At 37.5% G+C, this 25823-nt stretch overlaps 2 protein-coding genes across 2 annotated transcripts in view; one reads left to right on the top strand and one right to left on the bottom strand.

Moving 5' to 3' along the window:
• Positions 1 to 993: 993 nt before the first annotated feature.
• Positions 994 to 11039, bottom strand: UGLYAH (ureidoglycine aminohydrolase). The gene is made up of 13 exons (XM_089159162.1): positions 10807 to 11039; positions 10592 to 10717; positions 10344 to 10431; positions 8969 to 9045; positions 7755 to 7794; positions 7519 to 7585; positions 6293 to 6378; positions 5068 to 5149; positions 3946 to 4002; positions 3195 to 3233; positions 2985 to 3055; positions 1450 to 1503; positions 994 to 1334 (listed from the first exon to the last, which is right to left on the bottom strand). Exons 1-13 carry the CDS (start codon positions 10862 to 10864, stop codon positions 1265 to 1267), a joined length of 915 nt encoding a protein of 304 aa, XP_089015288.1. The 5' UTR covers positions 10865 to 11039; the 3' UTR covers positions 994 to 1264.
• A 2806-nt stretch (positions 11040 to 13845) lies between these two features.
• The window catches only part of LOC149013125 (tRNA/rRNA methyltransferase (SpoU) family protein), a 94730-nt gene continuing 82752 nt past the window's right edge, over positions 13846 to 25823 (top strand). Inside the window, exons 1-8 of the mRNA XM_089158767.1 lie at positions 13846 to 14223; positions 14322 to 14421; positions 16184 to 16275; positions 16382 to 16887; positions 16974 to 17151; positions 17262 to 17573; positions 24549 to 24702; positions 24797 to 24934. Coding sequence (XP_089014893.1) covers positions 14047 to 14223; positions 14322 to 14421; positions 16184 to 16275; positions 16382 to 16887; positions 16974 to 17151; positions 17262 to 17573; positions 24549 to 24702; positions 24797 to 24934 — 1657 coding nt within the window. The 5' untranslated portion in view covers positions 13846 to 14046. The remainder of the gene's footprint in view (positions 14224 to 14321; positions 14422 to 16183; positions 16276 to 16381; positions 16888 to 16973; positions 17152 to 17261; positions 17574 to 24548; positions 24703 to 24796; positions 24935 to 25823) is intronic.

The raw sequence follows: 25823 nt of genomic DNA, 5'->3' as shown, positions 1-25823 counted from the left end.
ACCAATTTAAGCGAACCTTGACTAATCCTGACGGATAACTTTATATATAGAATGTCAAATTTTTTTATATACATAGCTTCACTTCATCCCCAATGAGACTTGAGTCTTGTAATCTGATTGTCCAAGGTGAAGGTGTGGATAGCTCCACTTTTCTTGAGGTTATTTACAAATCTAGTCTTTCCTGGAAAAAGATGATTTTCGAGTCTACAGTTGATGGAGCAAGTGGCCTTGCTGCCCAAGTCCATCCAGTTGCAAAAGAGGCTGTCTTGCGAATCCAAATCCTCTCCGCCCAAAGACAGTATCGGCCCAGGCCTCTAGATGGACAATACGTCGTTATTTGGTATTTGCACATGCCACACATTGCCCATCCAGAGTCCTGGATGGATGGGCAGACACCATCCTTGGCCGGAGAGAATAATTATTGGCTACGCTGAGGTATCTTGGTGTTTAGGACAGGTCAACGTTGTGTACTTCCAATACTAAGGGTTAGGCACCAAGGCTTAATTCTCTAGATCGAAGCAGTCCAGGATGGAGCCCTATTTGCCTCATGTTGGACCTATAAAAGGTTATCGTTTTTTCTGATTGTTGTACAGCAGTTGCAACTCGGATTAATATCCAGTCCATTTGACCATCAATCTCCTTGTAGATGTGAAACATGTCCCAATATCACATCAGAAGGTTGAAGTCCATTTACAAGCCACATCATTTTTTTTTTTAATTTAATCACAACTCTTTGATTTAACTTATAAATGGATTTTAACCATTTGATATGATGTTGGGACACATGTCATACATCTACAAGAACAGGATAAATTTTGGTTGCAGCTCACCATGACATTTATACCTCTATGGACTGGGAGGCTATTGATTATGACAAGTGCAAAGGCCTTAGTCCTTTTTACTCAGTGATCTGCTCCTATAGAAATAGAATAGATAAAAACCCAACCCCGAAAAGGAAGAAGCCAATAGAAGAGGGGAAGTAAACAAAAAGCGAGAGCCACAAGGATGCAGTAAAGCAAATTTTCACATCGATCTGAGAAAATTATACACATTGGATGGTAGAGTTATTCACTGGTTAACTTAAAAGGTAATTTGGCAATGGAATTCCAGTTCAGGAGAAAGGATATACTCAGAGCAACCTTTTCCTGGAAATTGCACTTCTATGGTTGTACAAGTTCATAATTTTTTTGAACACAAGTTGGGGTTGTCCTAAGAATTATATCACGAAATAAAACTGTCTTGCAATTTGCGGATTTTGCAAGCTTTACAGTGGGTTCCTGTTTACATCCTTGTATATCATATATCGGGACCTAGTTTTCCCAAGTGCTGCATACCTGAAAACATAAGCAGAAATTATGAATTTCTCCCCGAAAACAACAAAAGTGCAGATATCATGGTTTGCAATTTAACCATTCCATAGACTTTACAGACTGTAAGGTTGCTACTTACCACTGTGGAACAAATGGTGCCATCCAAATTACATCACCCGTTTGTACAGGGTACCTGTATCAAAACAAATAGAGAACTGTTAGGGATGAAAGCAACAACCATATCAATACAATTAAGTAGAAGAGTCAATTTCAAATGTAAACAAAGATTTCCCTCGGCAGATATATCAATCGATGAATGGGATTAGGAATTAAGAAGAAACAGAGAACTTTTAGTAAGAGGAGCAGGATAAAACAGATATATGAACACAAAAAGATAAATTGCATGAAGATTAGCCTACATCCTTTAATTTACATGAAATTTTATCAAGGATGAGTAAAATAGGGTCTTCTTTTGTCAGTTTGGCGTGCAATAACACAAGATCTTTAAATGTGCAAGGAGACAGGGTGAAGAGGAGTCTAAAGATGTGATATCCCACCCCCACACCGATAGCACACAAAGATGCCTTACTGATGTGCCCATTGGTAAATCTTCTCTAGCCTCCTCAATTGCAATTCCACCACTCAATTGGCTATGGGTCCAACAAGAACAAGGTCATTGTCCATTCCCCAGCATGGTCAGGTGCATGTTTCAGTGTATTGGACATTCTAGACATTTCCATAGAGCATCAGAAATGCTTGTCCAAATGGAAATAATGAACACTGAAACATTTGCTTGGCCACAACAACGTGGCCATTCCCCGGAGCTTCCATATTATATTATTAGGACTGAATTTTGGCTGGAAGATCCTTGTGTAAAAATTAACGGAGATATATAACATGGCCAACCAGAACAAAAATCTAGTAGTACCTTTTGATTAACAAGACAAACTTTTATATCACTCATCCAGAATAACTAGTATGATGAGAAGGAAACTATCATCAAATCTGTTAACAAAGTTGGCAGTGCAATTCCAAATCTGAGATCAAGATATACTAACTGGACATATTGGAATGAGATCTTGCTTCCTATTTCATAATTGCCTCTCTTAATCAATTTTCAGAAATGACTCCATTTTGGTAAATTAAGTAACCTACCCAGCAGAAGGGACTCAGGAACTAGAAGAAGATGAGAAACATGAAAATGGCTGCTGCTCCATTGTCACCAAGTGGTTGTGAGTTCAAGTATGGAAACAGCCTCTTTGCCTTATAAGGGTAAGAATGTCTACTTTGTGACCCTCCCAAGTCCTGCAGTCACAGAAGTCTTGCGCACCGGATACACTTTTTTTTCTCTTTTCTTTTAATGGGACAGGAACTAGGAGAGGCCATTGGCAATATATTCTCAATGATTGCATGTTTTTCCATCAGGTTCAATTATTGGCTCCTAAATCCCCCATTGTAGAAGATTAATGTGACGGATTAGTTTTTCCTTCAGGCTCCATCATTGGCTGATATAAGTATTTCTTAAAGTAATAAGGTAAGGGACCCCTTTCTTCCACCCTCCTAGGTAAGGATTAAACCAGTTAGACATTTGACTGCCAAAGAATTTGCAATGTAGAAACAGATAGTTGTACATCATTATCACAACTAGTGCCCTCTCTCGGATGACAATCTTACCAGGAATCACCCAAGCGGTAGATGCCTTGTCCCTCCAAAAGCAACAAGCCATGCTGATTATAATGGACCTCCTGCAAAGAATTAGAAAACCAAAGTCATAATATCTATTTTAGTTCCTCTTCCTGGCAAACATAAATATTAATGATGTGGAAATGAATTCAGAAAAAACCATTCAAAAAGCATCTCATCTAGCCAGAAAGAAAAGCATACCTTCACATTAAGATACTCTCCAGGTTGAAAATCCATGATCTGGGCACAAACAGAGAATTTTCAGGGGCATAAAAGGAGTCATGAGGTTCTGATGAGGTGTAATCTTCAATTTATTCAGTCAAAGCAAGTCTAATCTTACTGAGTATACAGCAGAAACTTGCAACAAGAAATTGATTTCTCAGAGTCACAGTATAATGCTGACCAGCACCCCCAAAAAAACATGGAGAACATCCCACTAAAATTTTGTACCCAGCCGCTGTTGTCACTCTCTTTTCTCTTACAGTTATTTGGCCAACTAACTGGTATCTGATAGTAGCCATGCTGTCACTACTTCAAATCACCCACTATCCACCACAGTTCCAGAATATCTATCTACATTTTTAAGGCACTGAACAGAACTTATATTCCTGCATCTAATTTCATCATTCAGATTGGGGGACACAAATGACCTCCAGAATAATACCATTGTCATTGGTAATAACTTTTCCAAAACCAAACAGGATTTCTGATTAGCCACAAATAAAATTTGAATCAGGCCAATTACTCGCTAAAACAATATATGATTCAATTTTTTTTATTTTATTTTTTTAAGTTTCTTGTCTTGTGTAGTGTTTAAGCTAGATGAGCAAACAAAGACCTAAAAGTTACATGTTGAAGGATTTGATATTAAGATAGCCAACCATGATTGTACAAAATGCAGAAAAATTAAAATATCTAAGGAAATAATCATGTTAGGAATAAAGTAGCTTACATGGATATTGAAGTCATAAGGAGCTGACATAGGCAGTAGTTTCCTGAGCTCAAAGACCTGAGGCAGTCAATGTCAAGAGCAAACAATAGCATATTATAACTGACAAAAAAGGTAATTATCTGGGCAAAAATTTGGAAGGAAAGAAAAAAAAGATTCTAAAAAAGATGAGATTCTAAAAAAGATGCTCAAACAAAAAATCAGGGTTTGAAATGTTGAATTGTTAGTTGATATGAAACTTTCACAATATTATTACTTCTTTTTTTTTAATTGGTAGGACAATATTATTACTCGATTCAGGAAAAAGTAGATATGAAAGAGGGGATTTCAAAATCTCATACAGAAATATCTATGAATGAAACCTACTCTCCAAGTTTTTTTTATTAATTTCCAGTCCATAAAAGAGGTAACCTACTGCATTTTGTGGATAAAATCAACACCTGAGCTTCCAATCTAGGTGTAGTTGACAAAGTCCACCATCCATGTTTTGGCGCATACAATTGTAAGTTGCTTCATAATTGAGCCAACACAGCCCTCGAAGATGGGGAATTACCCCTTGACAACGTAATTAATTGGTCAAGCAGATACCTATTCCCAATCCAGACATAAACTGATGAAGTCCAATCATCGAATCAGGGCATGATCCTATAATCCACCATACACTGACTCACCATGGATCTGTATATGTTTCTAGCTTTTAGCATAAGAAACATAGAATTTTCTTCAGAAAATTGGATTCAATTTATCCAAGTCTTCTGACTGTATGAGATCTACTAACATTACAACATGTAGCCCTTATGAAGTCCACATCTTTCTTGTGCAAAATGAGGGCCCACCTCTGTACAGTCTAGTAAAGACCACAATAGATGGTGTAGACATCAATTTTGTTGCAGCATTTTCTTATTTATGGAGGAAGTTCTCAAGAAATCCAAATGGGAAACCTTTTAGTATGACAGACAGAAAGCTGGCCAATGCAAGAGAATGATCCACTCTCTTGCTAATTTTTTTAGTAAGCACTTTCTCTCTAATCAAGCATGTGCAAAGGGGACATTTCTTACAAGTACAACGCCTCAGATAAACCTCATGTTAACAGAATGAAGTCTAAAAGCAAAGGAGAAATCATACCTCTCCTGGAGTCTCCAGAAGTGGCTGCGTGTCCGTTGAACCAACAACAGGCTCAGGGGTAAAACTTTCCAGATAAGCATACCTAAGTGTACGACAGACTAACATGTCACTCCATGTCAACAAACATAATAGTAGAACAGCAAAACAGAAAAGTGATGAAATGGAAACCACTGACAAAAGATGCACTGAATAAATCCAAAAGACAGTAAATACACAAGGAAAGTAAGGGCTAATAAACTTCACAGTGAGGGATGAGGAGACTGTCTGTCCCACCAAAGTTGGAAGAGAAACAGCAGCCATATCTGAATCAGACTTACCTAGAACCAAACTTCCACCCAGGTAAGCCCTGCCATACCTTATGGTGTTTTAAGTTTGAAAACAAACTAACTTTGGCACAAGGCAAAGCAAACTAGCAAAACATGTGAAACCAGTGGGAAACGATACTGTTCTGAAAACACACAACAGATGAAAATGGAAGGGGAAAATGCCCCAAAACTTTGGGGATTTTGGTTCAGATGTTACAGTAAATTTGACAAGTTGCCAATCCTGGGTACCTTATCTGATAAAGGTTCAGCATGTCCATATGACCCTTAATAAGGCTCAAGTCACATTGTCAGGCCTACTAAATCTTGAACGAAATAATCCTGTGTTCATACCATATTACAACATCTTCATAAACCGGGCAGCATATTAAGCAACAAACATGCTTTCAAAAAAAAACAAAAAATCAAAAAAGAAGGGGAAAGAAAACACTAGTTTCATTAACAATCGTTGAAGTATATGCAAGCGGACTATTTTATTGTTCATGTTACTTCACGTGAAAGTAACAACTGCATAGTTTCTACTTCTAATGTAGGAGTCTTGCTACGTAAGTTTTGGGAGTTTTTAGAAAGCATAGTTTCTATTTTGGTGGTAGTTTCTATTTTCAGAATTTTCTATTTTAGAAGCTAGGAAGTTACTAAAGTTGTAATTTTTTGTTTCCTTTTCTAGAAAACAATTAGTTTTTTTTTTTTTTTTTTTTTTTTTTTAAAAAGATAAAAAAAAAAGGGCTCTGTGATTCTAGACTTGCATATACTTCAACAATAATTAAGGAGCACAAAGGCCAAAGAGGACCATTTAATCCAAGTGAAAAATAACTTTTGCTCCCCACAGGAACATTACCAGATGTGTCAACTTCAGCAATGATGAAAGTACATTTAGAATAATAAGAGAAAAGAAACAAAACCTTCGCTCATATACCACCAGGGTGGCTGATGTGTCACAGATAAGAGAATGCTCAAAACCAGCAGGAAGGTATGCATATGAATCCACCTAGATTGAAACATATAACATCAGATATCTTTGGATCTTTATTCTGAAAAATAAGAGAACATCTGAAAATTGTTTAAATTGACAATTCAATGCATAAGAAACTCTTAACAGAATGTGCTAATTCACAAGAACATCTACTGATGCTTTCCATGCCTTGAGACTTGTGGAGCCTGGAGACATTAATTGATTTCAGACGAATGAAGAATTTATTTCACACTCTGACCATGAAGCCTTCAAATTTCACAATGCCCAAAAGAAGTTGAAAGCAGACATGCAAAATGGTTTCATTTTAGCCAAAGTATAAGAATCATACTTAGCGCCCCCCCCCCCCCCCCCCCCCCCCGCCCCCCCAAAAAAAAAAAAAAAAAAAGAAAGAAAAAAAAGAAAGGAAGAAGGAACAAAAGGCTGATGCACTAAGCAGAAGGCTTTTCACTTTTAGGATCTGCATCCTTACCAACTGATATTGACTGGCCAGTTTTCTTTTGAAAATGGCTTACTGTCAACTGGTACTTAGGCTTTAAGGTAAAGGCTTCCCGGACACATATACTATAGAATCTTCAGAAGGTCCAACTTGTTGAGGCATGTAGAAGGTTAATGGTAAGGTGCAGTTGCATATTTAGGAATGTGGCCATACATAACATATTTACCCAAATTCAGCTATATACCCCCCCCAATACTGGCATTTCCTCCCAGTGTTTTCAGTTGTTCATTTCTTTCCAATACATAGAAGGTTGATTTGTCAATGGATTGAAACTTGACAAATGAGGAGTTGACATTGTGGTCTACCTTCCACAAAATTTCTGACCCCACACAACTTGGTATGTGATGGATATTTATGCTGTCAATGGATTCATATTGTCCAAGAAAACATCTTCCAAAGAATTCATGAAGAAATATGAAACAGTTTTCCATGTCAGCTATCAGAAAAAACATGCTGCAGCACATAGATAAGTTTGAAAGATCCCCAAATTCAGAAATCTGACAAGTGTTGTACACAAGCCAGTTAGGTCCCTTTAAACATTCAGATCATCACTGAAGATAATTTATCTCGTAAGGCATACAGTATTTGACACAGGGTTACAGGTAAGACTCCACAAGAAAGATCTGCATAAAAGAAACAAACCAATCAAGAAATCTCACCACCAGCTTGTGGACCAAGCCTGACATATTTGTGAATGTCACCACACCCTGAACCACGAATATGAACCTGAATTATTCATTTACAGTACCGATAATCAAAGTTAGGCTATAGAGAATAAGAAGATACAAAATACTGATGATCTGAAAATAATAGTTAACCACCTAAAACATTTTATGACAAGTATAGTAAGCAAATGAACAGGCATTCTGCAAATATGAATTGTGGAAAGTGTTACCTCTCAACATCTTTTGGAGGTAGTCCTGATTTTGAATTTGCTGCATGGTTGAAGATATAAATTCAAATCATACAATAGGGGGAAGGAACAACTTCATTTTGTATAACTAAGAGAATGACACAACATTTACCCAGAAAAACAAAAAGAATGATAAAACATTCATATTTTCAACCGTCACATACTGAACTGTCTTGGAGGCGACCAAAAAGACATTAACCACAATTAGGGATTCTTGTCATGGAATTATAAATGCTTAAACACAGAAGATGCTCAAGATCTTCTGAGGGCAATTTAATTTCCATTGGATTCTCTTAGTTTCTAATAAAAACAAAACAAAATCAAGTGTCAACCCTTGACTGCAGTGCTGTACTTAAGAGGTCTTCTTGTTCAGCATGGAAAAGATGCCAATGATCTTATATTCAATCTTTAATAGTCATTTTGGATGCACACAGATATACACTGAACAATCTTAGATGGTGTGAACAAAAAGTGCTTTCTTAGAAGTTCTAAGAGGTTATTGTCCAGTATAGGGGGAAAAGATGCAAATGATCTTGCATGCAATCTTTAATAGTCACTTTGGATAGCCACAGATGTATACTGAACAATCTAGGAAGGAGTGGACAGAAGTGCTTCATTAGAAGTTGGGACAACAAGAGTCCTAGAACTTTTCCCTGGAAAGACCTAAGACCATCTGGTGCTGCATCCTGCCACCAAACACAACCTTCATATCACTGAAACACACCTTCATGAAGAAGAATGAAAGAGGAAGAAAACCAAAATTTTGAAAAGAAGGTAATTATTGAAAAATAATAATAAAGAAAACCACAATGAAGGAGAAACAGGAATAAGCATTCATTTTGTGAGGAGCCAAGGGCAATGAAAAAGGTATCTAGATATATAAAGTCGAACATAGCGATATGCAGTCTGGATTGCGTCAGTTTCAGCAGAAAGCCTGCACTTCATGACACAAGCTCACATTTCAAGAATTATTAAAGTGAAGAGACATCACTCCAGAAATTCAGTTTTTTGGAACACTGAGAGCAATTATGTCTCATGAAAAATGTATAGAATATATATAGTCTACAGATACATTTAATTGTATGAATTTATTTGATAATTCTCAGGATGATCACCTACTGAACATCCATCCAACAGACCAGATAACACAGAACATTTGTGACAGAAATAACTAGCAGAGAGAGGCAATACAAAACCTTGCATGTTTGCTAAGTACATGACAAATTGTGAGCCCATGGCTGGGGTGATCAGATATGCTCCTAGTGTATTAGTCCTGCCAAAGCCATGATGACAAGATAATGTCGGAAACAAGTGCATCAAATCCATATTTATATTGTTTATTATTATTATTGATTCAAAAGCAAATCAAGTGAGCATATTTTTCTCCTTGGAACCTAAAAATGTTCACAACTAGGGATAGAATTGGACATTTTATTCACATGACATTGATCTCAGGAATGGTCATTCTCAGACAAAAGTGTAGGTATACATATAAGTGTGCATCTAAATGGATAACTGCTAACAATGCAAGATTCTCATTAATAGATGTTAATTGGTAGCTAAACCAAACGGTCCTTATTTTTAGTTGACCACTATGGTTCCAATTATTGATTCCTCTTGGGCTCTATCAATGATCTTGAGTCATGGTATTCGTATGTGAAACAATAGATATGTTCAACATCGAATACACTTCCTGCACAGGATGACTATCAAGAAAGAGAATGCCTGGCTATGATTGGACAAAATATCGAACCAAGTGGCATGCTTTGTAAAATAACTTAAGAAAGAATGGAAACTTTTATATTACTGATTAATTTTTAAATGTTCAAGAAAATATGTGTTCAATCAATGGTTCGGATTCTCTCTGTGAGAAACTCCAACACTCTAGGTCATGACAACAATAATTTCCATGCTTGTAAGTTTCACACGTGATATTGCTAAGTCGAGGGACTTGATTGTATTCAATATACTTTGATTGGGAGCATATGTGTTATATTTACTAAGAAGCAGGATTGGACTCCTCTTCTCACCAACTCTCTCCAACCTCACGGAGGATGGGCAGCCTTTGTCTAGGGTGGGGTCTATCCATTCGTGGGAGAGGTTGGACGGAGTTGAGAAGTGCAGGAAGTTTGAGAAGAGTCGGATATAGAGTAAGGTAAACCATGCATAGACACACTTTCTTCCCATGGTGCAACCTAGGACCTCTCCTTCCTCCCAAAATCACAGGCAACTTCTCTCTTTTTTGCTCTTTCTTATAGGGTTTTGGCTCCTTCTTATAGGGTTGTGAACCCCAAGATTTGTGGAAGATAGTCCTATTCATTGTTTTGCACAAGGGGTTTCTACAAGGAAAGTTGTGATCCCAAGTTAACCTACCCCCTTCCATGTGATGGATCAATGGAAAATTAAGCGTGCATGAAAGTGATCAGGGTATCCATTAAAGGAAGATTTTTGTTTCCTTTTTTTTTTCTCCCCCAGAAGAACATAATATCAAAGATAAATCCAGAAATAAGTGATCCACTATACAAGATACGCATATAAGACCAAACTTAATCCTCTTATCAAAGGAATTACCAGTCAGGTAGAGGGCTGAAGACATGACTTTCAGGAGTAATAACAGCATGATCCCTCTTATACACGCTACGAGTAAAACCCGGTAAGTCTGATCAGCAACAAAGCAAATTACACATACGTTCAGTTTACGATAGGATGAACGTTAATTAAGATGAAACTATATCCACAAACGTTAATTAGACTCATCAGATTTTAATGAACATAAATGCACAACTCAAAAGTAGAAAGCATTGAAACGAGGAAGTGACCTTGAAGATGAACAGGGGAAAGTGTAGGATTGGTAACTTTCCAATAGAGAGGTCGCGAGCTAGAATCGGTGTATGCAGCAGAGTCAGAACAGAATCCTTCTTCACCAACAACGCATTTTAGCATGCCTGCAGGAGTATTACAGCGAAAAAGGAATTGACCAACCATCCCATTCCCAAATAATGATTAATAAACAAACAGGAAGGAAAAATGTTACCCAAGGAAAGAACCAGAGCGTGAAGAACATAAATTGAAACTATTAACGGTTTCTGCATTCTGTAATCTGCGTTTAAGCTCTTCGTCTTCTTTTCCCTCTGAACCTTCCCTTCTCGAGTATATTGGGAATCTGGAACCTGTGAAGCACTTCCTTTTTCGATTGGCGCAGGAAGGGGAGGGAAGTAGTGAAAGAGCTCGAGTGAAGACAACAAGTGGTGACTCGGACTATTCCGGTGACTGCTGACCTGGCGACACACAATGAGCTTTAAGAATTATATATTAAAAAAAATATATATATATATATATATATATAACAATAAAAAATAATAAAGATAAAATATATATATTGGAGGTGAAGTTTCTTTAGCTGGTGCTTACTCAACGTCGAACGTGGGATGAGGAAAGGCGGGCGTGAGTAGGCATCCACCAACACAAACCCTAGCTTTGACACGGACCAAATGAAGAAAATTGCTTGGGTGCTGCGCAATTAGCATTTGCAGCGAATGGTGGAGATCTTGGTTTCAATCGAAATTTTGATTTGGACTGTTGATTTTTGAAAATTTCATTTTTAAAAAATCATGTTTTCTCACTTTTTTCAGTACAAAAAGCGCTTTTATATACAAAGAAATTAAGAATATTATATATGCTGTCAGTAATGGTAGGATTAAATCCACAACCTTTCCACTAAGAAGCCACGTCTTAACCATTATACTAACCCTCCATTGGTTGTTTTCCCACTTTTGAGAAATGGACGGTCGAGATCAAGATCCGTCCGCACATTAATTGTGTTGCATTGAAGCGAACCCCAAAATGAGAATCTTAAATTGCAATGGGGTTCACTTTCTCCCTCCCCAAACTTGGAACACACCTAACTTTGAAAAAAAAAAAAATCTATGATATTGTGAATGAGGCAAATAAGAATAAATCCTATGATATATTTTTAGGAAAATCAATCTTGTGGTTGATTTCCTTGGCCGGAAATTGTTTTCTTGGTAAAAGTATTTGGCAAAATTCCAATACACATTGAAGTCAGACTTTTTAGCTTTGCGAATGAATTGAAAAATTAAATCCTCCAGTCATAATGTTTTAATTATTTTTATTTTTATTTTGGAGAGATTTTGTTGAGTTGGAAATTATTTTTCTGAGTGATAGACATGGTTCACAAAATTTTGGCTGCATTCAACATGCATGGAACATGCTAGATATTTTGTAGCATCTATCATTTGATTACAATTATCAAATATTATAGTAAATAGTATTTACATAAAGAGCTAGGAATATCTATCTATTTTGCCTTCTTTTTAAATCGGAGAAGAGTCATCTCAATATAGAAAAAACCTGTTATTTGGTTACAATTATCAAATATTCCAATGGACAATGTTTACATAAACAGCTAGGAATATTTATTTCTTTTGCCTTATTTTTAAAATGGAAATGAGCCATCTTAATAAGGAAAAGCATGTCAAACTTATAGGGCGCTAACTTATTACACAGTTGGCTTTCACGTATTTTTTTTTTTTATAATCAACGTAGAATAAGATATCGATATTTTCTATACATGATAATCTCACCCACTCTTGTAAACATAATTGTTGAGTCTCAACAATTATTTATGGAATTTCATCTACCCCCGAGGTTTGATCCGTCCTTTTAGTTAGTTTTCTCTTGGCTCCCCTTTTTAGATATTAATCACCTTACAAATAGCTATTTATATTTTTGCAGTCCCTTCTTTCCTTTGGCTTCTTTTTTTATTTTAATTTTATTTTTATAGATATTCCAAATACCCTTCCCCTCTTCCCTCTCTCTTCTCCTCTTCCCCTCCTTCCCCACCACCATCACTTGCAACTCCAATTGATGAACTGACAACACCAAAATCACCTTCATGGTTCCTAGAAGCAGTAGCACCACTTGAATTCCCTGACGAATCAGAAATCATCTTTTGTTCGTCCTTCTTCCCCCGAAGTTATAAAACCCTCATAATTTGATTTGCAAAACGGGTCGTATCTAATTTTGTTGCGGAAATCGTTTATTTAATCTCGGACGTGTGGTCTTTAGCGAGCCTATTCTTCCCCTCGTATGGATGCAAAGAATATTCTCCGCCTAAAACCCCTTTCTCGCATCTTAGGAGAAGAGACCTCGTTCATAGAAAGACTATCGGAGGCCCGTGGCATTTCTCGGGAGTTTTTTTTCTTCTTTGCCTTCTTGGCCGTTTTAACTTTATTAGGGTTCTTGAATTATAGGTTCATGCACTTATAGGTGGTTTGGCGCCATGCCTCCGATCAACAACGTTCGTTCTCTCGACGGACAAAGAAAAGGCAAGAATTATTAACGAGTTCCTCTTGAGTTTTGATTTAGGTTTTACCTATGCCGAATTATGGTTTTTCGCTAAATGTATGGCTTCGGATGGTTTTGAACGGGGGGCTTGTTGGGGAAAACTAAAATTAAAAGAATAAAAGAATTCCAAAGGATAAGGGGTATTTTGTCATAAAATTTATTAAACTACCTATTTTTGTTAGTGTGTCATTATTTAATCATTTCTTAAACCACGGGGCCATATGCAAAGAAAACTTCTGCTAAGTGACATTGACCAAACCTCAGGGGGTCCAGATGAAAATTACCCATTATTTATTATTTGAACAACATAGCAAATAAATAGTTTTTTTTTTTTAACAATACAACGTGACTTTTGTTGACAAATTTCGCAGCATGTATTTTTAGCACAATAGTGATAACTTATTATATAGAGACAGTAAATTCAAAGAGGTCATGGATCTTTGTCCCTCATATTAAGACATGTAAACCTCTAACCACTATGACCGACAAAATTTGGAGGTGTGCCATGGTAGTTGGTGCATTGGTATCGAATAAATATATATTTTATATATATATATATATATATATATATATATATATATATATATATATATATATATATATATATATATATACACCCAGCTAGGGTTAATTGGGAAAGAAGAGAGAGAGATAAATAGTTGGCGCCTTGGCGGTGTAGCCTTCGTTGGCGGTCCGAAAGAAACCAAAGAACGAACCGGGACCAGGTTCACTCGAAGACCATTCCCTCTAGGGTTTAGGGGCAGTCGCTTGAACACAAACTCCCGGGCTTTTTAGTTTTATTTCGAAAATCCTTTTTTTTTTACGTTGTGCGCGTTGTTCAGTTACCAAGAAAAGTTGCTCGTTCTTCATCTCTGGGGCGCTCATCGATTCTGCAACTCTGCTGAAGATGATAGCCTCAGATGGTGATTCCATAGCTACACATGTTGCTTCACTAACGAAGAGCTTCGCTGTAGTTCCGCCGGCATCAATCCCTGCCGTTATCGACTGTGTTTTAGCTTCCACTGGAGTGTGTTCTTCATCACTCTTCTACTCGCTTCTTGATGCCGTATCGAATCTCATTAAGGTATTCGTGATATCGGAATTCATTCTTCCTTCTCCTCTGTTTGGACATACTCCTCATTTCTGCACTTATATCTTGCAAATGAAATTCTGATCGAGTAGGATAATGCCAAGGGGGAGAGTGATAAGCCAGATGCTATTCATTCAGGTCATACTGTATCCTTCGCTAGCGCTCTCTGTTATCTCTTACGGAAGTCGATCGGTGAGTTACTATCCCAGTTACAAGGACCTGGGTTATGCTTCCTTATGTTCATTTTGCAAGAAATGTGTTGTGATCTCAAATGCTTCTTCAGTTGTGAGGTTCTCATAGTACCAGGAATTTTCAACATTTTCCCTGGCGAACAAAATGCGAGAGGGTATTTCTGTTGGCTTGCCTTAACCGTCCACGAATCTAGGCCACGTGGGATTTCATCTCCCCAATTCCAACCATTCAATTGGTAGAATATCTCCTAGTTTGTTGGCCATGTGAACAAGTTGTGGGCTTCACCTCAATCATAGTTTACACTTTGTATTGAATTTTTTCCTTATATAATCTGTAATAATTAATCGTGATATCCAAAGCTGAGTTTTCAATCGTTGTCTAAATTTTAATATTATATCTTCATGTAGACTTAGTTTCTGGGCTGCAACTTTCTCGATGATAGATCCATCATGTGGAAAATGTCCACAACATCTGAGCACCAACCTGCTGCTGTATGTAGACAGGTGTATCATCATGGAGTAGAAGTATTCTTACCTATAATGCCAGGCGTAGTACTGAGTCCCCTCCCCCCTTTATTTCATTGCTCATATTGATTGAAAGGCTCTTCAGGATTGGTCAAGCACTTACTTGAACACGAAGGGCATGATTTAAAATAGAAAAGAAGGCAATAGGTGAACCTTTAACTTAAAAGAAAAGAAACAAGGTGGGTTACCCCTTGGTTGCCTCTTCTAGTACATGGAACATATATGTGCACACTACTTTCCCTTTGGAGGAAGTGCTGGTTTTTCTTTTTCCTTTACCACCAATGATAACTCATCAGGGAAGGATGAGTGCTATTCACGTTCCTATGGGATCGGAAGGATATGGTATTCAAATCTCGACCAGATTCATTTTCTCAAAAAAGAAGGGTCTGACCGCAGAATGATAACGTTTGATGCTATTCAGAAAAGAAGACTTCATTTGTAGGACTTTCCACTTGCTTGCATGATGCTTCTAGCATCAGGTACTTGCAAGTTGCAAATGCCATTTGCCTCTGCACCGTCACATAGCATTGTCTACTTCCAATGGTGACACAATGACATTCGAAGTTGTGAAGAACAATTTTTAATATATTATTATTTTACTTTGAAATAAGAGAACTGCATTTTGCATCCTAGGCATCTGCCTCTTAAAAACACTTACTAATTTTTATTTTTTAGGAAATAACAAAATGTGATTGGTCAATTGCTAAAGAGAGCTGTAAAATTAAACAATATGTGTAACACCCATAGCCTGTCTCTGCTGTCCTTGGATATGGCACTCTCTACCACCTCCTTTCTAGTCAGGGCATCTGCTTGAAGTAGTGGATATGACCTCTAGAGAATGAGAACCTCCCCTGTTTGCAAGAGGATTTACTCTCCTGATTATTAGCATTTATATTATGTGTGACATCTCCTATAGATGAACTGATTATTAGCATTTATACAACATTTGATGTCTCCTATAGATGAACTCAAAAGAAATGCTGAGATCTGCCCAAGAAGATCTATAGCCTTCCATGAAATTCTAGCCTCCTTTTTCTTTTGGGGGGAGGGGGTGGTTTTGTGTGGGGATGGGAGTTTGGTTGGGACCCTCTCAATTGGACTTTGACAGTCACACATATCACAGATTTCATTTTTTCCATTTTGCAGCAAACTTTTGTCTTAGGGTTCTCTGTTCTCTTTATATGTAGCACATGCAGGAGTGCCTCCAATTTGGAATATTCACAAGCTTGTCTTTGCAGGGACTAACCCTGATCTGTTAGAGTCATTTATTTGGAGAGCTTTTTTTCCTCTAATGAAGATAAATGCAGATGATTATGAATCACTTAACAAGGTAAATTTCATATTTTGCGTGTTTATAAAGTTTGTTTTTCTTATTCCTAACTGATTGCTGCTTTCTTCTTGTCACCATTGTTGTTTATTACATGCCTTTGGTTTAGATTGTGGAGCTGTTCTGTAATGTTGTGGTGGAAACAAACAGTTGGAGGCCCATAGAAGCAAGCTTGGTTCCTTTTTCACTAAGGTCTGTTGGCGTTTTCATGGGCATGTCTCAGAGTGAGGATTCAGCCATATACCAGTGGGACACATACTCGATCATTCATGGGCCAAAAGAACTGATGAGTTTGGATCCAGGGCAGGAGTTCATGTTGTCGTTGCCATTGCCTATCTCATGCCATATTTTGGCTTCACTATTATATGCAGCCCTAAGATATTGTGAACAGACTCAAAGCACATTAGAACCAATGACAAGTGAGTATTATTTTGCAGAAAGATTTGCTGGAAATTTGCTTTGGGATCTATGTGAGATGACGACTCAAGTGGCTTCACAATGTTCGGAAAACCGGTCTTGTCTGATTCGCTTACTCCTTCCATTCATTTTCAAGGCATTTGTTTCTTGTAGTTCTTTTGATATCTCAGTCAATGGGTATGCACATATATTGTCCAGGTAAACCAGGAGCATGCTTTTCTTACTAGCATAACGTGATTTATTTTCTCTTCTGGTGCTATGTCATGTGCTTCTCTTGTTTTTAGGGAATACTTCTTTAGGAAAGTATGGAAATTCTGTAGAAGACTCTTTTCTCTTGGACCTCTGGAGCGAAAGGATGCATATAACGTGCTATCTCTGTATTTCTCTTTCCATACTGAAAGGTGTGAAGAATTTGACGTCAGATCTGAGCAAGAATTTTGGGATGAAATCAAAAGAGGCTTGGTACATACTCTATTTATTTTTTCAATAAAAATTTTCAGATCAACTATGGTGTTGTAATGAAGCAGTAATTTCAGGCAATTGTATTTTGTTGTTCCCTGTTTGCGTTTTAGGTTGATGAGGAGGGTTTTGTGAGGAAACAATCATTACATATACTGAAAATATCATTAGGAAGAACTGATGGACAGCCGTGTGACTTTGGCATTTCAGAGAGAAATTTGCATGAGAAAAAACCAGCCTCCCATGGTTTGACAAAAAAGGGGAGGTGGTTTGAAAAAGAAGCCAAGTCTTTGGGTGTAGGGAAAATTTGGGGTCCTGCTGATCCCTTTTTAACTGGTCAACAGAGATGGGAAGCATTCCTACTTCTATATGAAATGCTTGAGGAGTACGGAACACACTTAGTCGAAGCAGCTTGGACCCATCAGGTGAGTATCATGTTTTATTCTTTAATTAAATAAATTATTCTACATGATTTCTTATGGAACATTGTGTTGGAATTCTATAGAGATTGTTTCTGTTGGGAAATGATTTTAACTTTTAAGTAACTAATAAGAGCTATTGGAGATCCAGAGAGGTTTAAGGATGGTAAAAGACTTAATTAACTACTGGAGAATTCGGTGAGTAGCTCAGTGTGTTCTGGAATGGTTGTTTGTTGGGATAGGATGCAGGCTTCTTTATGATGGAGTTGGTAGAACTTTGCTGGGGATTAGTTAGTCAACATGTTTTGTCCATTTTGTGGATATAGCCTCAGGGAACCCTATTAGTTTTGGTGTACTGATTGCATATGCTTGTGAAAAAGAAACATGAGGTGTTCATGTCATGTGTTGCCTTCTAGTGAATATTTTTTCTTCTGGCTGCCTGCCCAGAAAGTGAGAAAAGGTGAAGTCAATTTCTCCATCCTGGATATTAAAATAACTGGCCAAGTTCCTCCACTTTCAATTGGATATTACTATGAACCATGGAGAGAAGTAACATAATCACCTTTGTCACTTCTTCTAACAATTGTTGCTGAGACCAGTAATGAATTCTTGAAAATGCAAAATTTACCCAAACAGAACTGTAGACCTATCATGTTGCAGTATCAGAAGCTTGATTAGAAGCCAGCACATTGAGTCCAGGAGGTTAAGGGTCTCTGAGAAGAAGTCTGTGTTTTATTTATTTATTTGGGTAAATCCTTATTTGTTATTATAATATTCTTTGCTTTTATGTGCTGATATTAGCAGGGTAAGAGATGGAGTTCAAGTTGGTTCCAGCTTCTGTTTCAGGATACTATTTTTTTTTTCTCTTCTCTCTTTCTCTCTCTTTTCTTTTTCTTCTACTTTTTTTTCTTCTCCCAACTGTAAGCACCCACTCCATTGAATAGACGATTTTATGAAATACTGAGTTTTCTCATGGTTGAATGCTCTGACTGTTGAAGACCAAACTTGGTTTCTTCTTCTTCCTACCTGTTTGATTCAGATTTGTTCCCCTATCTCTTCAAAGCTGTAATGGTGTCTAGGTAACTTGATGCATGGGAGGGGGAAGAGGTGGGGGGAATGGATGCAGGTGATGCTAAGAGCTGACTGACGCTCCTAGACATCTGTTCTTCTTAATTACTCTTTCCTCTATTTTTGTTAATGTTTAATCTTATTTCTTCCTCCCATTTTTCTGTTTGTGACTCAAAACTTTACCTGCATTGCCCTGGTTCTGGTAGTACTCTCAGCCCCCAAAATTCACTTCAAACTTCTTTTATTCTTAATGATTCAGGTCAAAATTTAAGAGACATTCCCATGCTAGAAACAATTTCAAATTTTGTAGCTCGAGTTGGTTTGAGACTTGTCTAGTTCTGTTTTTCCTCTCTAGATTCAGTTTCAATAATATTCTTTCCTCATTTGTTGTATTAGGTGTCCATTAGCAGTTTGTGAGTCTACCTGTATGTGATTTCATTATGGGATTATACCTTTAAAGTTTCGGTTTGAATGCAGTTAACTTGATTGAGATGCTTCTCCTTAAATCTGCAGTTGTCTACCTGTATGTGATTTCAATTGAGAATTATGAGGACAGTCTTGAAATCTCACTTCAGTACAGATTCTTCCTGTTATTGTTATTATTATAATTATTCCCACTTCTAATTGTTTCTGCTTTAACCTTGAGTATTTTTGAAATTGTACAAAAGTGTGTTCCCTTCAAATTTTATTTATTTTTTGGTCAGATTCTATTTACCTTACTTAAATGGGCCCTGAACTGCTATGAAAGCTACAAAAGTATCACTGTTCACTTTATTTTCTCTTCTGTGGGTAGTGTCCCATACTGTTAGTGACCTAATAAGGGTTGTGGAGGTTGTGCCAACTCTCTGCCCCCTCAAACCAATCTTTAAATAGTGGCTGCAAAGTTATAATATAACGATAAAATAGTTGGCTAAGGACTTACGGTATTCTTCTTGAGGGGGAGTGGGGTAAGCAACAAGAGAACCTTTTTACTAATGAAATGAAGTGCAATGGCTAAGTGAGGTATAAGTGATTATTTCACTTCTCCTTAAGTGTCCTAGTAATTTATTTCCGAGTGATGGAGGTTTAGTCAACTAAATTCTTATGATGGAGATACAGGCTGTTTTCCCACCAAGATAGTAAAGAAGGTGGGAAGGGATTGGGTGATAATTTTTCCAAACTGTAGTTTTTTGTTGTATAGAAATTGCTGAAGAGGAATAGAGTGAGGTTGGTGGCTGCAAATTTTATTTTGAATAGATAGAGCTTTATAAAATGGAATATTGGAGGAAAGACGGAGCTGCTGATCTCCACGAATTGTTTCTTTGTACTCTTGGACTCGAAATTGGTGAGCCCAAATTATCTTTGGTTTAAAAAATTGATGAGTTGTTTGCTTAGTGGATGTTCAGATGTGGGATGGTGTGAAGTTATGGAATTGTTTACTCTTAGTGAGCAGATGTTCACCATCTAGAGAAAATGAACTTTTGGATCTTGCGAGATCTTTTTTTGGATGAATGAAGAATTCATTACCAAAGCCCCAAAGGGGAAGAAAGAGAGGGACATACAAGATAGGGGAAAGAGTGTGGGGGGAGGTTACAACCAATGAGGAGGCTGTAAGGAGGAACCTAAACCAGGAAACAACAATATGCCTATTCCTTGGGGTGTCCAAAACTAGGGGATAGGGGGTGGGGAAGTGCTTGTAGCCTAGCAGATACATAAAAGCAGATGGCTTTCCAAATCAAGTCTGGGGATCTAAAGTTTGAGGTCCATCTACTAAGGTTCCGCTCCCACCATAAGTGAGAGAGATCATGATACCAAAAAACAACTTGCCAGCCAAATCACAAATAGAGGTGCCAGAGTAGGATCTCAGAAGCCATAACCAATCTAAAGAGAACCCAAAGGAGTGTCTACAGTGGGGCCAAATGGAAGCAATGGCTTTCCCCCAAAGGGAGCGAACTTGCTAGATTCATTTGCCTTGATCTGTGTCAATATCTATCAACGAAGTTTGAGCTGCATAAAGGTCCTAATATTCTTTTTGTTTTGTCCTTCCTTCCCACAAACAGACAAAAAAATGGGAAGGCAGATTAAAAAAGGAGCACCTATTAACTATAACTTCAGTGATTGCTTGAAAAAGAGCTTCTGTGAAGACATTAAGAATCTGAACATAATTCAGGTTCTCCTTTTCCTATTCAGTTGAGCTGAGCTCTAGGTGTTGTTTTTATGGGCAGCATTTTAATTTTGTAATTTGTAAATTCTAGAAATGTTGGAGGGCATTGCACTTTTGGCCAAGCTCCAAGAAAGTGAAAGCTGCCCTTGAGTTAGTGAGAAAAACCAGATCCTAAAGAACCCCATGGCTGATGAGTCAATGACATATGCTACCAACCTCAAGCTCCACTCTTCCCAACCCCTCCTCTCTCTCTCTCTCTTCTCTCCATACAGAACACATCAGCCCAGCCCTCTTTTTTTAATTCCATCCCCCGATGTGGCAACGATAGCCTACACCACGATTATAGCATGCAATGAGACTTTTCTTATCTTCAAGGAGAAATGTTCACTATTATGGTGACTGTCAAAGAGAGAAAATAAAGCATGAAAGAGAAGGAAAAAACAAAGTGATAAAGGACATGGTGTGTTAGGGGACCCTAAGGGTGACATGCATGTTGATATCTCCTCCAGAGTGAAGCTATGTAGCTCAGAATATTGTCTCCTTGTACAGTTGACTGGATGTGGTTCCAGAATTATGGTATTTGCTAGATTCTTAAAGAACGGGCAACTTCCAGGTTAATCTTGCTGGAGGTGAAAGAAGTGACGTGTTTGCACTGACCTGTAAGGACTGATATGTATTTGGGAAACTCATGATGTACTTACTCTGGGTCAGTATCTTGATGTCCCTTTTTCTGATAATATAAACTTTCTTAATCTTCCCCTACTCCATTTAATTTGCACAGGGGGCTTCTAAGTTTTGAACTCTAAGCTGAAAACAGCCAGTTGGATGTACAGTATTTTGTTGTCATAGATAACAGGTGTTTTGGAACACTTGGACCTCTTGGAGCCACAAGATCTGACTATTGCAAAAGGGATAGATCAAGCTTATCAGTTGAAGCATGAATTTAAGGAAATCTGGTGTAGTGGCAGTGATATCCTTGACCTACTTCTAAGTTCTAACGTCTTCCTTAACTGCTTGGACATGGAATAACTCGAAGGGATTTCCTTGTCTATGATCTGGGACACAAGACATCTGAACTTTTTCAGCTACCTGTCTAATCACTTTTTGTTTAGTGGAAATACTTACTAATATACATGTCTGTAATGTCACAAACCTTCTTAATTTAATATAATTTTTGGTTCCACGTAGAAGAAAAACTTAGTAACCAGTTGAGGGCATCAAATAACTCATTGTCCAATACTCCACTGGGACTGAAAGTTTAATACAATAAGAAATTACATCCTTATATGTTTGCAGTAACTTGGGAAGATGAAGAAAGAAAGAAGAAAGAAAATAAGGGTGTGACTTTGGGATCACCACCAAAGCCTGTGGGATTTGCATTACCACCAATGGCTGTAGCTTCATCACCTCAGTCCAAGGACAACCAGATCACTAACAAAAGAGTGAAAAACCCAATTTCTTAATAAATCATTCAGCAGGAGGCTTTGCAAAGCCTCCTTGCTTTATTTAAAATATGTGCTGCATTACTGAATACTAATTTCTTCCTACTTGGCTGCTAAGTATCAAGAATAATGAACCCTAAAGATGGTATCTCTACTGAGAAGAAGATTTAATTGCTATTACACAGAAATAAACTGAAATAGCAACTTCTAGATTGCTATTTTTCCTTGAGTGAATGTTACTACTATTATTAACTGAAAAAAGAAACCAATTAATATTTCCCAAGATTGGCACTATCAACTTTAACAAATAAAAGAGCTTCACAAGCCGCACCAGTCTTTACGTTCCTGATCCCTTACATTTGTCAAAGACAAACCACTATGCATTCTTAGCCGACATTTGATCTCAAAAGAAATATTCTCCCAGATCTGGTCACAAGTTCTAGACTTTGCAACCCATTTTCTCATATTCCTTTCTCTCCAAATATGATAAACTACAATAGAAAAAGCCAACTTCCCACCTTATCACTTTTCAGCAAAAGCGTTTCCTAGGAACTCCCATTTCTATTTACTTAACAATCAAATCTATTACTAATTAGAATTTAGAAACTAGAATAAAGGAACTATCACAAAATAGAAAACTAAAAGAATATTCCAACCAGCAATATTCAAGATTAATTCCTCTCCATGCACATGGGGTCCTCTCAAATCTTCATTCACATTTCCAGAAGATTATCAAAGTGTTGGTTATGGGGCATACTAGAACCAAAACTAGGTCTGATTTTAGGTTTTTCTTTGTCCTCCCACATTGGTATTGCGTGAAGTCTGTGTCAACTCTTCTGGACTTGAAGAAACTTGTGCTCAAGTTTTAATAAATTCTAGCATTCTACTTCTTGTGGTGTAAGCCCAGTTTCATCCTTTAAGGATTTTCTGGTCACTAATGATAAGTAGGAATGGGATCTTCAAGGAATGACTCTCCTTGAAGAACTTTAGCGTCATGATGAACATTACATGTTCAATATCTGGATCAATCTCAGTTGTCTATCATACCGTCATACTACTTTTTCCACCTCAGCTTCAGTTGCAGTGCCACGTTCCTTATCGTGACCTCTTTGTCCACTGTTTTGACCTCTTATGGTAGGCTTCTACAGTGGAATCTTCAACCGCTCTCTTCCTTGGTATTGTCATTTGTTGGATTCTCCTTCAGCTTTAACCTTGGCCATCGGTTCCTGTTCTTTGATTGGTGGGCTCTTCTCTTCTTGTGGATGTGCAAAGTGTAGTATGTAACTTAGAGGTGATTCTTGTATACTATTTCTATGCTGGAATAGCTGAATTAGAGTGAATTGGTCTTCCAGTTTCCCTGGGTCCCCATCTCCTCAAGAACTTGGTTATTTTTCATTTGGATGTTGGCAATGTGGGACAAAATTCACTGTGCCTCATTGTTTTACTTATTTGTGTACTGTATTACAAAATCAGTAACTTTCCCTCCTTGGTACTGAATATCTTAAGAAATAGAAACTCTAAAAAATAGCTACTCTTTTTGAAAGAAGATCTAATTGGTATTACCCAAATATAAAACCCAAAATATCAATTCCTAGACTGCTATTGACTTACTTTAAAAATGAACTACTAACAAGAAACTAAAGTAGTTGTAGATCTAGCAGAATCTTCTGGCCAGCTATCTTGTAGATATCTCATTATTCAAATCATACATGGCCCCTCACATCTTTATTCAATCTTCTGAAAGAACAATCTCAAGTGTCGGTTGTGGGGCTTACTAGAATTAGAACCAGGTCTAGTTTCAGCACTGTTTCTTTGTGCTCCTAAGGTGGATTGTTTACACTCTGCACAAGGAAGACTTTTACATGCACGAGCTAACTCAGACTTCAATGCATATAGAGTGGCTTCCTATTTGGCTTGTCCGGCACATTTAAATGCCTTAAGACTCAATGATTTAGTCTCAACTTCTGGGGATGAAGGTCCCAGCTGCTTTCCAACATCATTAGCTGAAATAATGCCATTTCCTCGCAGCTGAGAAGTTGTTTCTGTTTCCTCCTGATGAGCATCCTTGTCTTTCTCTGGTGCTGGATGCCATTGTCAAAGATGAAGAATAGGATCCTTATCTGGAGAACCTATGGTGTCTGCAATCTTTCTCTGCACAACCATCACCTATTTTAATGTTTCACTGTTGATGGGAGATACATCTTAGTAATCGAACTCAACACTTGTTTCAAGTTCTTCAATTTAGTAATTTTATTCTCGTGTCACTATGGTCTTCTTTCTGTTTGTTGTTTGCTGAACATGATGAATTGACCTAGTCATTTCTTTCAGGTAACATTTCTGCTTCAGCTTCCTTCCCCACAAGATTTTTCTCTGAATACTGTTGGTGGACGAGCTGATCAAATTCAAATGGAAACTTTAGAAGGAATCTTTAGCTGGCTAGCAATTTTATGGGAACGGGGATTTTTTCATGAAAACCCTCAAGGTATTTCAGTCAATTAGTTCGTAACACCATGGTATGATGATTATGATCTTTGTCATTTTTGACATTCTTCTTGGGTTGTATCTCAATTTTGCAGTTAGGTGCTTGATCATGCAGTCATTTTTAGGTATTGATTGGACAAATCATCATGATTGGGCTAAGCAAGTGCCGAAAAGTTTTGTACTTGGTCCTTTAATAAAAGGGCTGAATGACACAGTGCACCACAGAGATTTTGGTTTGTTCTTGACTGAACTTCTTATCCTATTAGCCAGTGCTTTCCCAAATCTTCCATCATTGTGTGGTAATTTAGGCTTACCATTTAATCTACTACTAGTATGTCTGAATGACTTCTCATTGCTTTTTTGCTGGTAATTGCATAATCATTGCGCTGTCCATGACAACACCGTGATTGCTATTGTGCCAATTGCTGCCAAAGACCAATAATATTGTAGGTGCCACGGTCAATGCTGTGACAACAAACGAGGCAATGCCATTGTTGCATAGCTAGTCACTGATTGTTGTTTCTGTGCATCATAAAATATATGATATGCTAGCTGAAGGAAATTCAGACTGGTTATATATGGGTTCACTGCTGGTGCAAACACAAGTTAATGCCTTTGAGGCCCATTAATTTTGGGACTGCCGGTGCAAATGACCACAACTAATTCTTCTGTTGCTGCTTTGACCGATGATTATGGTCTCTGATAAGACCCCGATCTCAAAAACGATGAATAAATTCACTCACAACGATAATAGCAACATTGAATCAAATGATCTCCAGACAAAACACACTACTAGCAGTAGGTGAATCCTATGACTACCCAAGAGCAATAGCTCTCACCTAATCTTCCCCAATAACTCCAAAAAACTGTCCCCTCTACTATTCCTTCCCCCTATTTATAGCAATTACGTTCCTACAGTATTAATTAACAGAATCATCCCAATTCGAATAGGACTCTTCAATTCTAATCCTAAAAAGTAATTCGAATAGGACTCTTCGAATCTAATCCTATTTGTAATATGACTCTTTCCTTCCCTAGATTTTAGGGATTTGCTTTCCACGCTGTCGAGTGTAGACTCGTGATACAAGGGGCTTATCAGTCTCTTAGAAACTTTTTCATACA

This window comes from Hakea prostrata, chromosome 6, assembly GCF_041222555.1.
Source record: "Hakea prostrata isolate BN-2017 chromosome 6, UWA_Hpros_2, whole genome shotgun sequence".
In the NCBI taxonomy this organism is placed as follows: Eukaryota; Viridiplantae; Streptophyta; class Magnoliopsida; order Proteales; family Proteaceae; genus Hakea; species Hakea prostrata.
The sequence above is the reverse complement of the archived record's forward strand: the minus strand, read 5'-3'. Positions and strand labels throughout refer to the sequence as shown.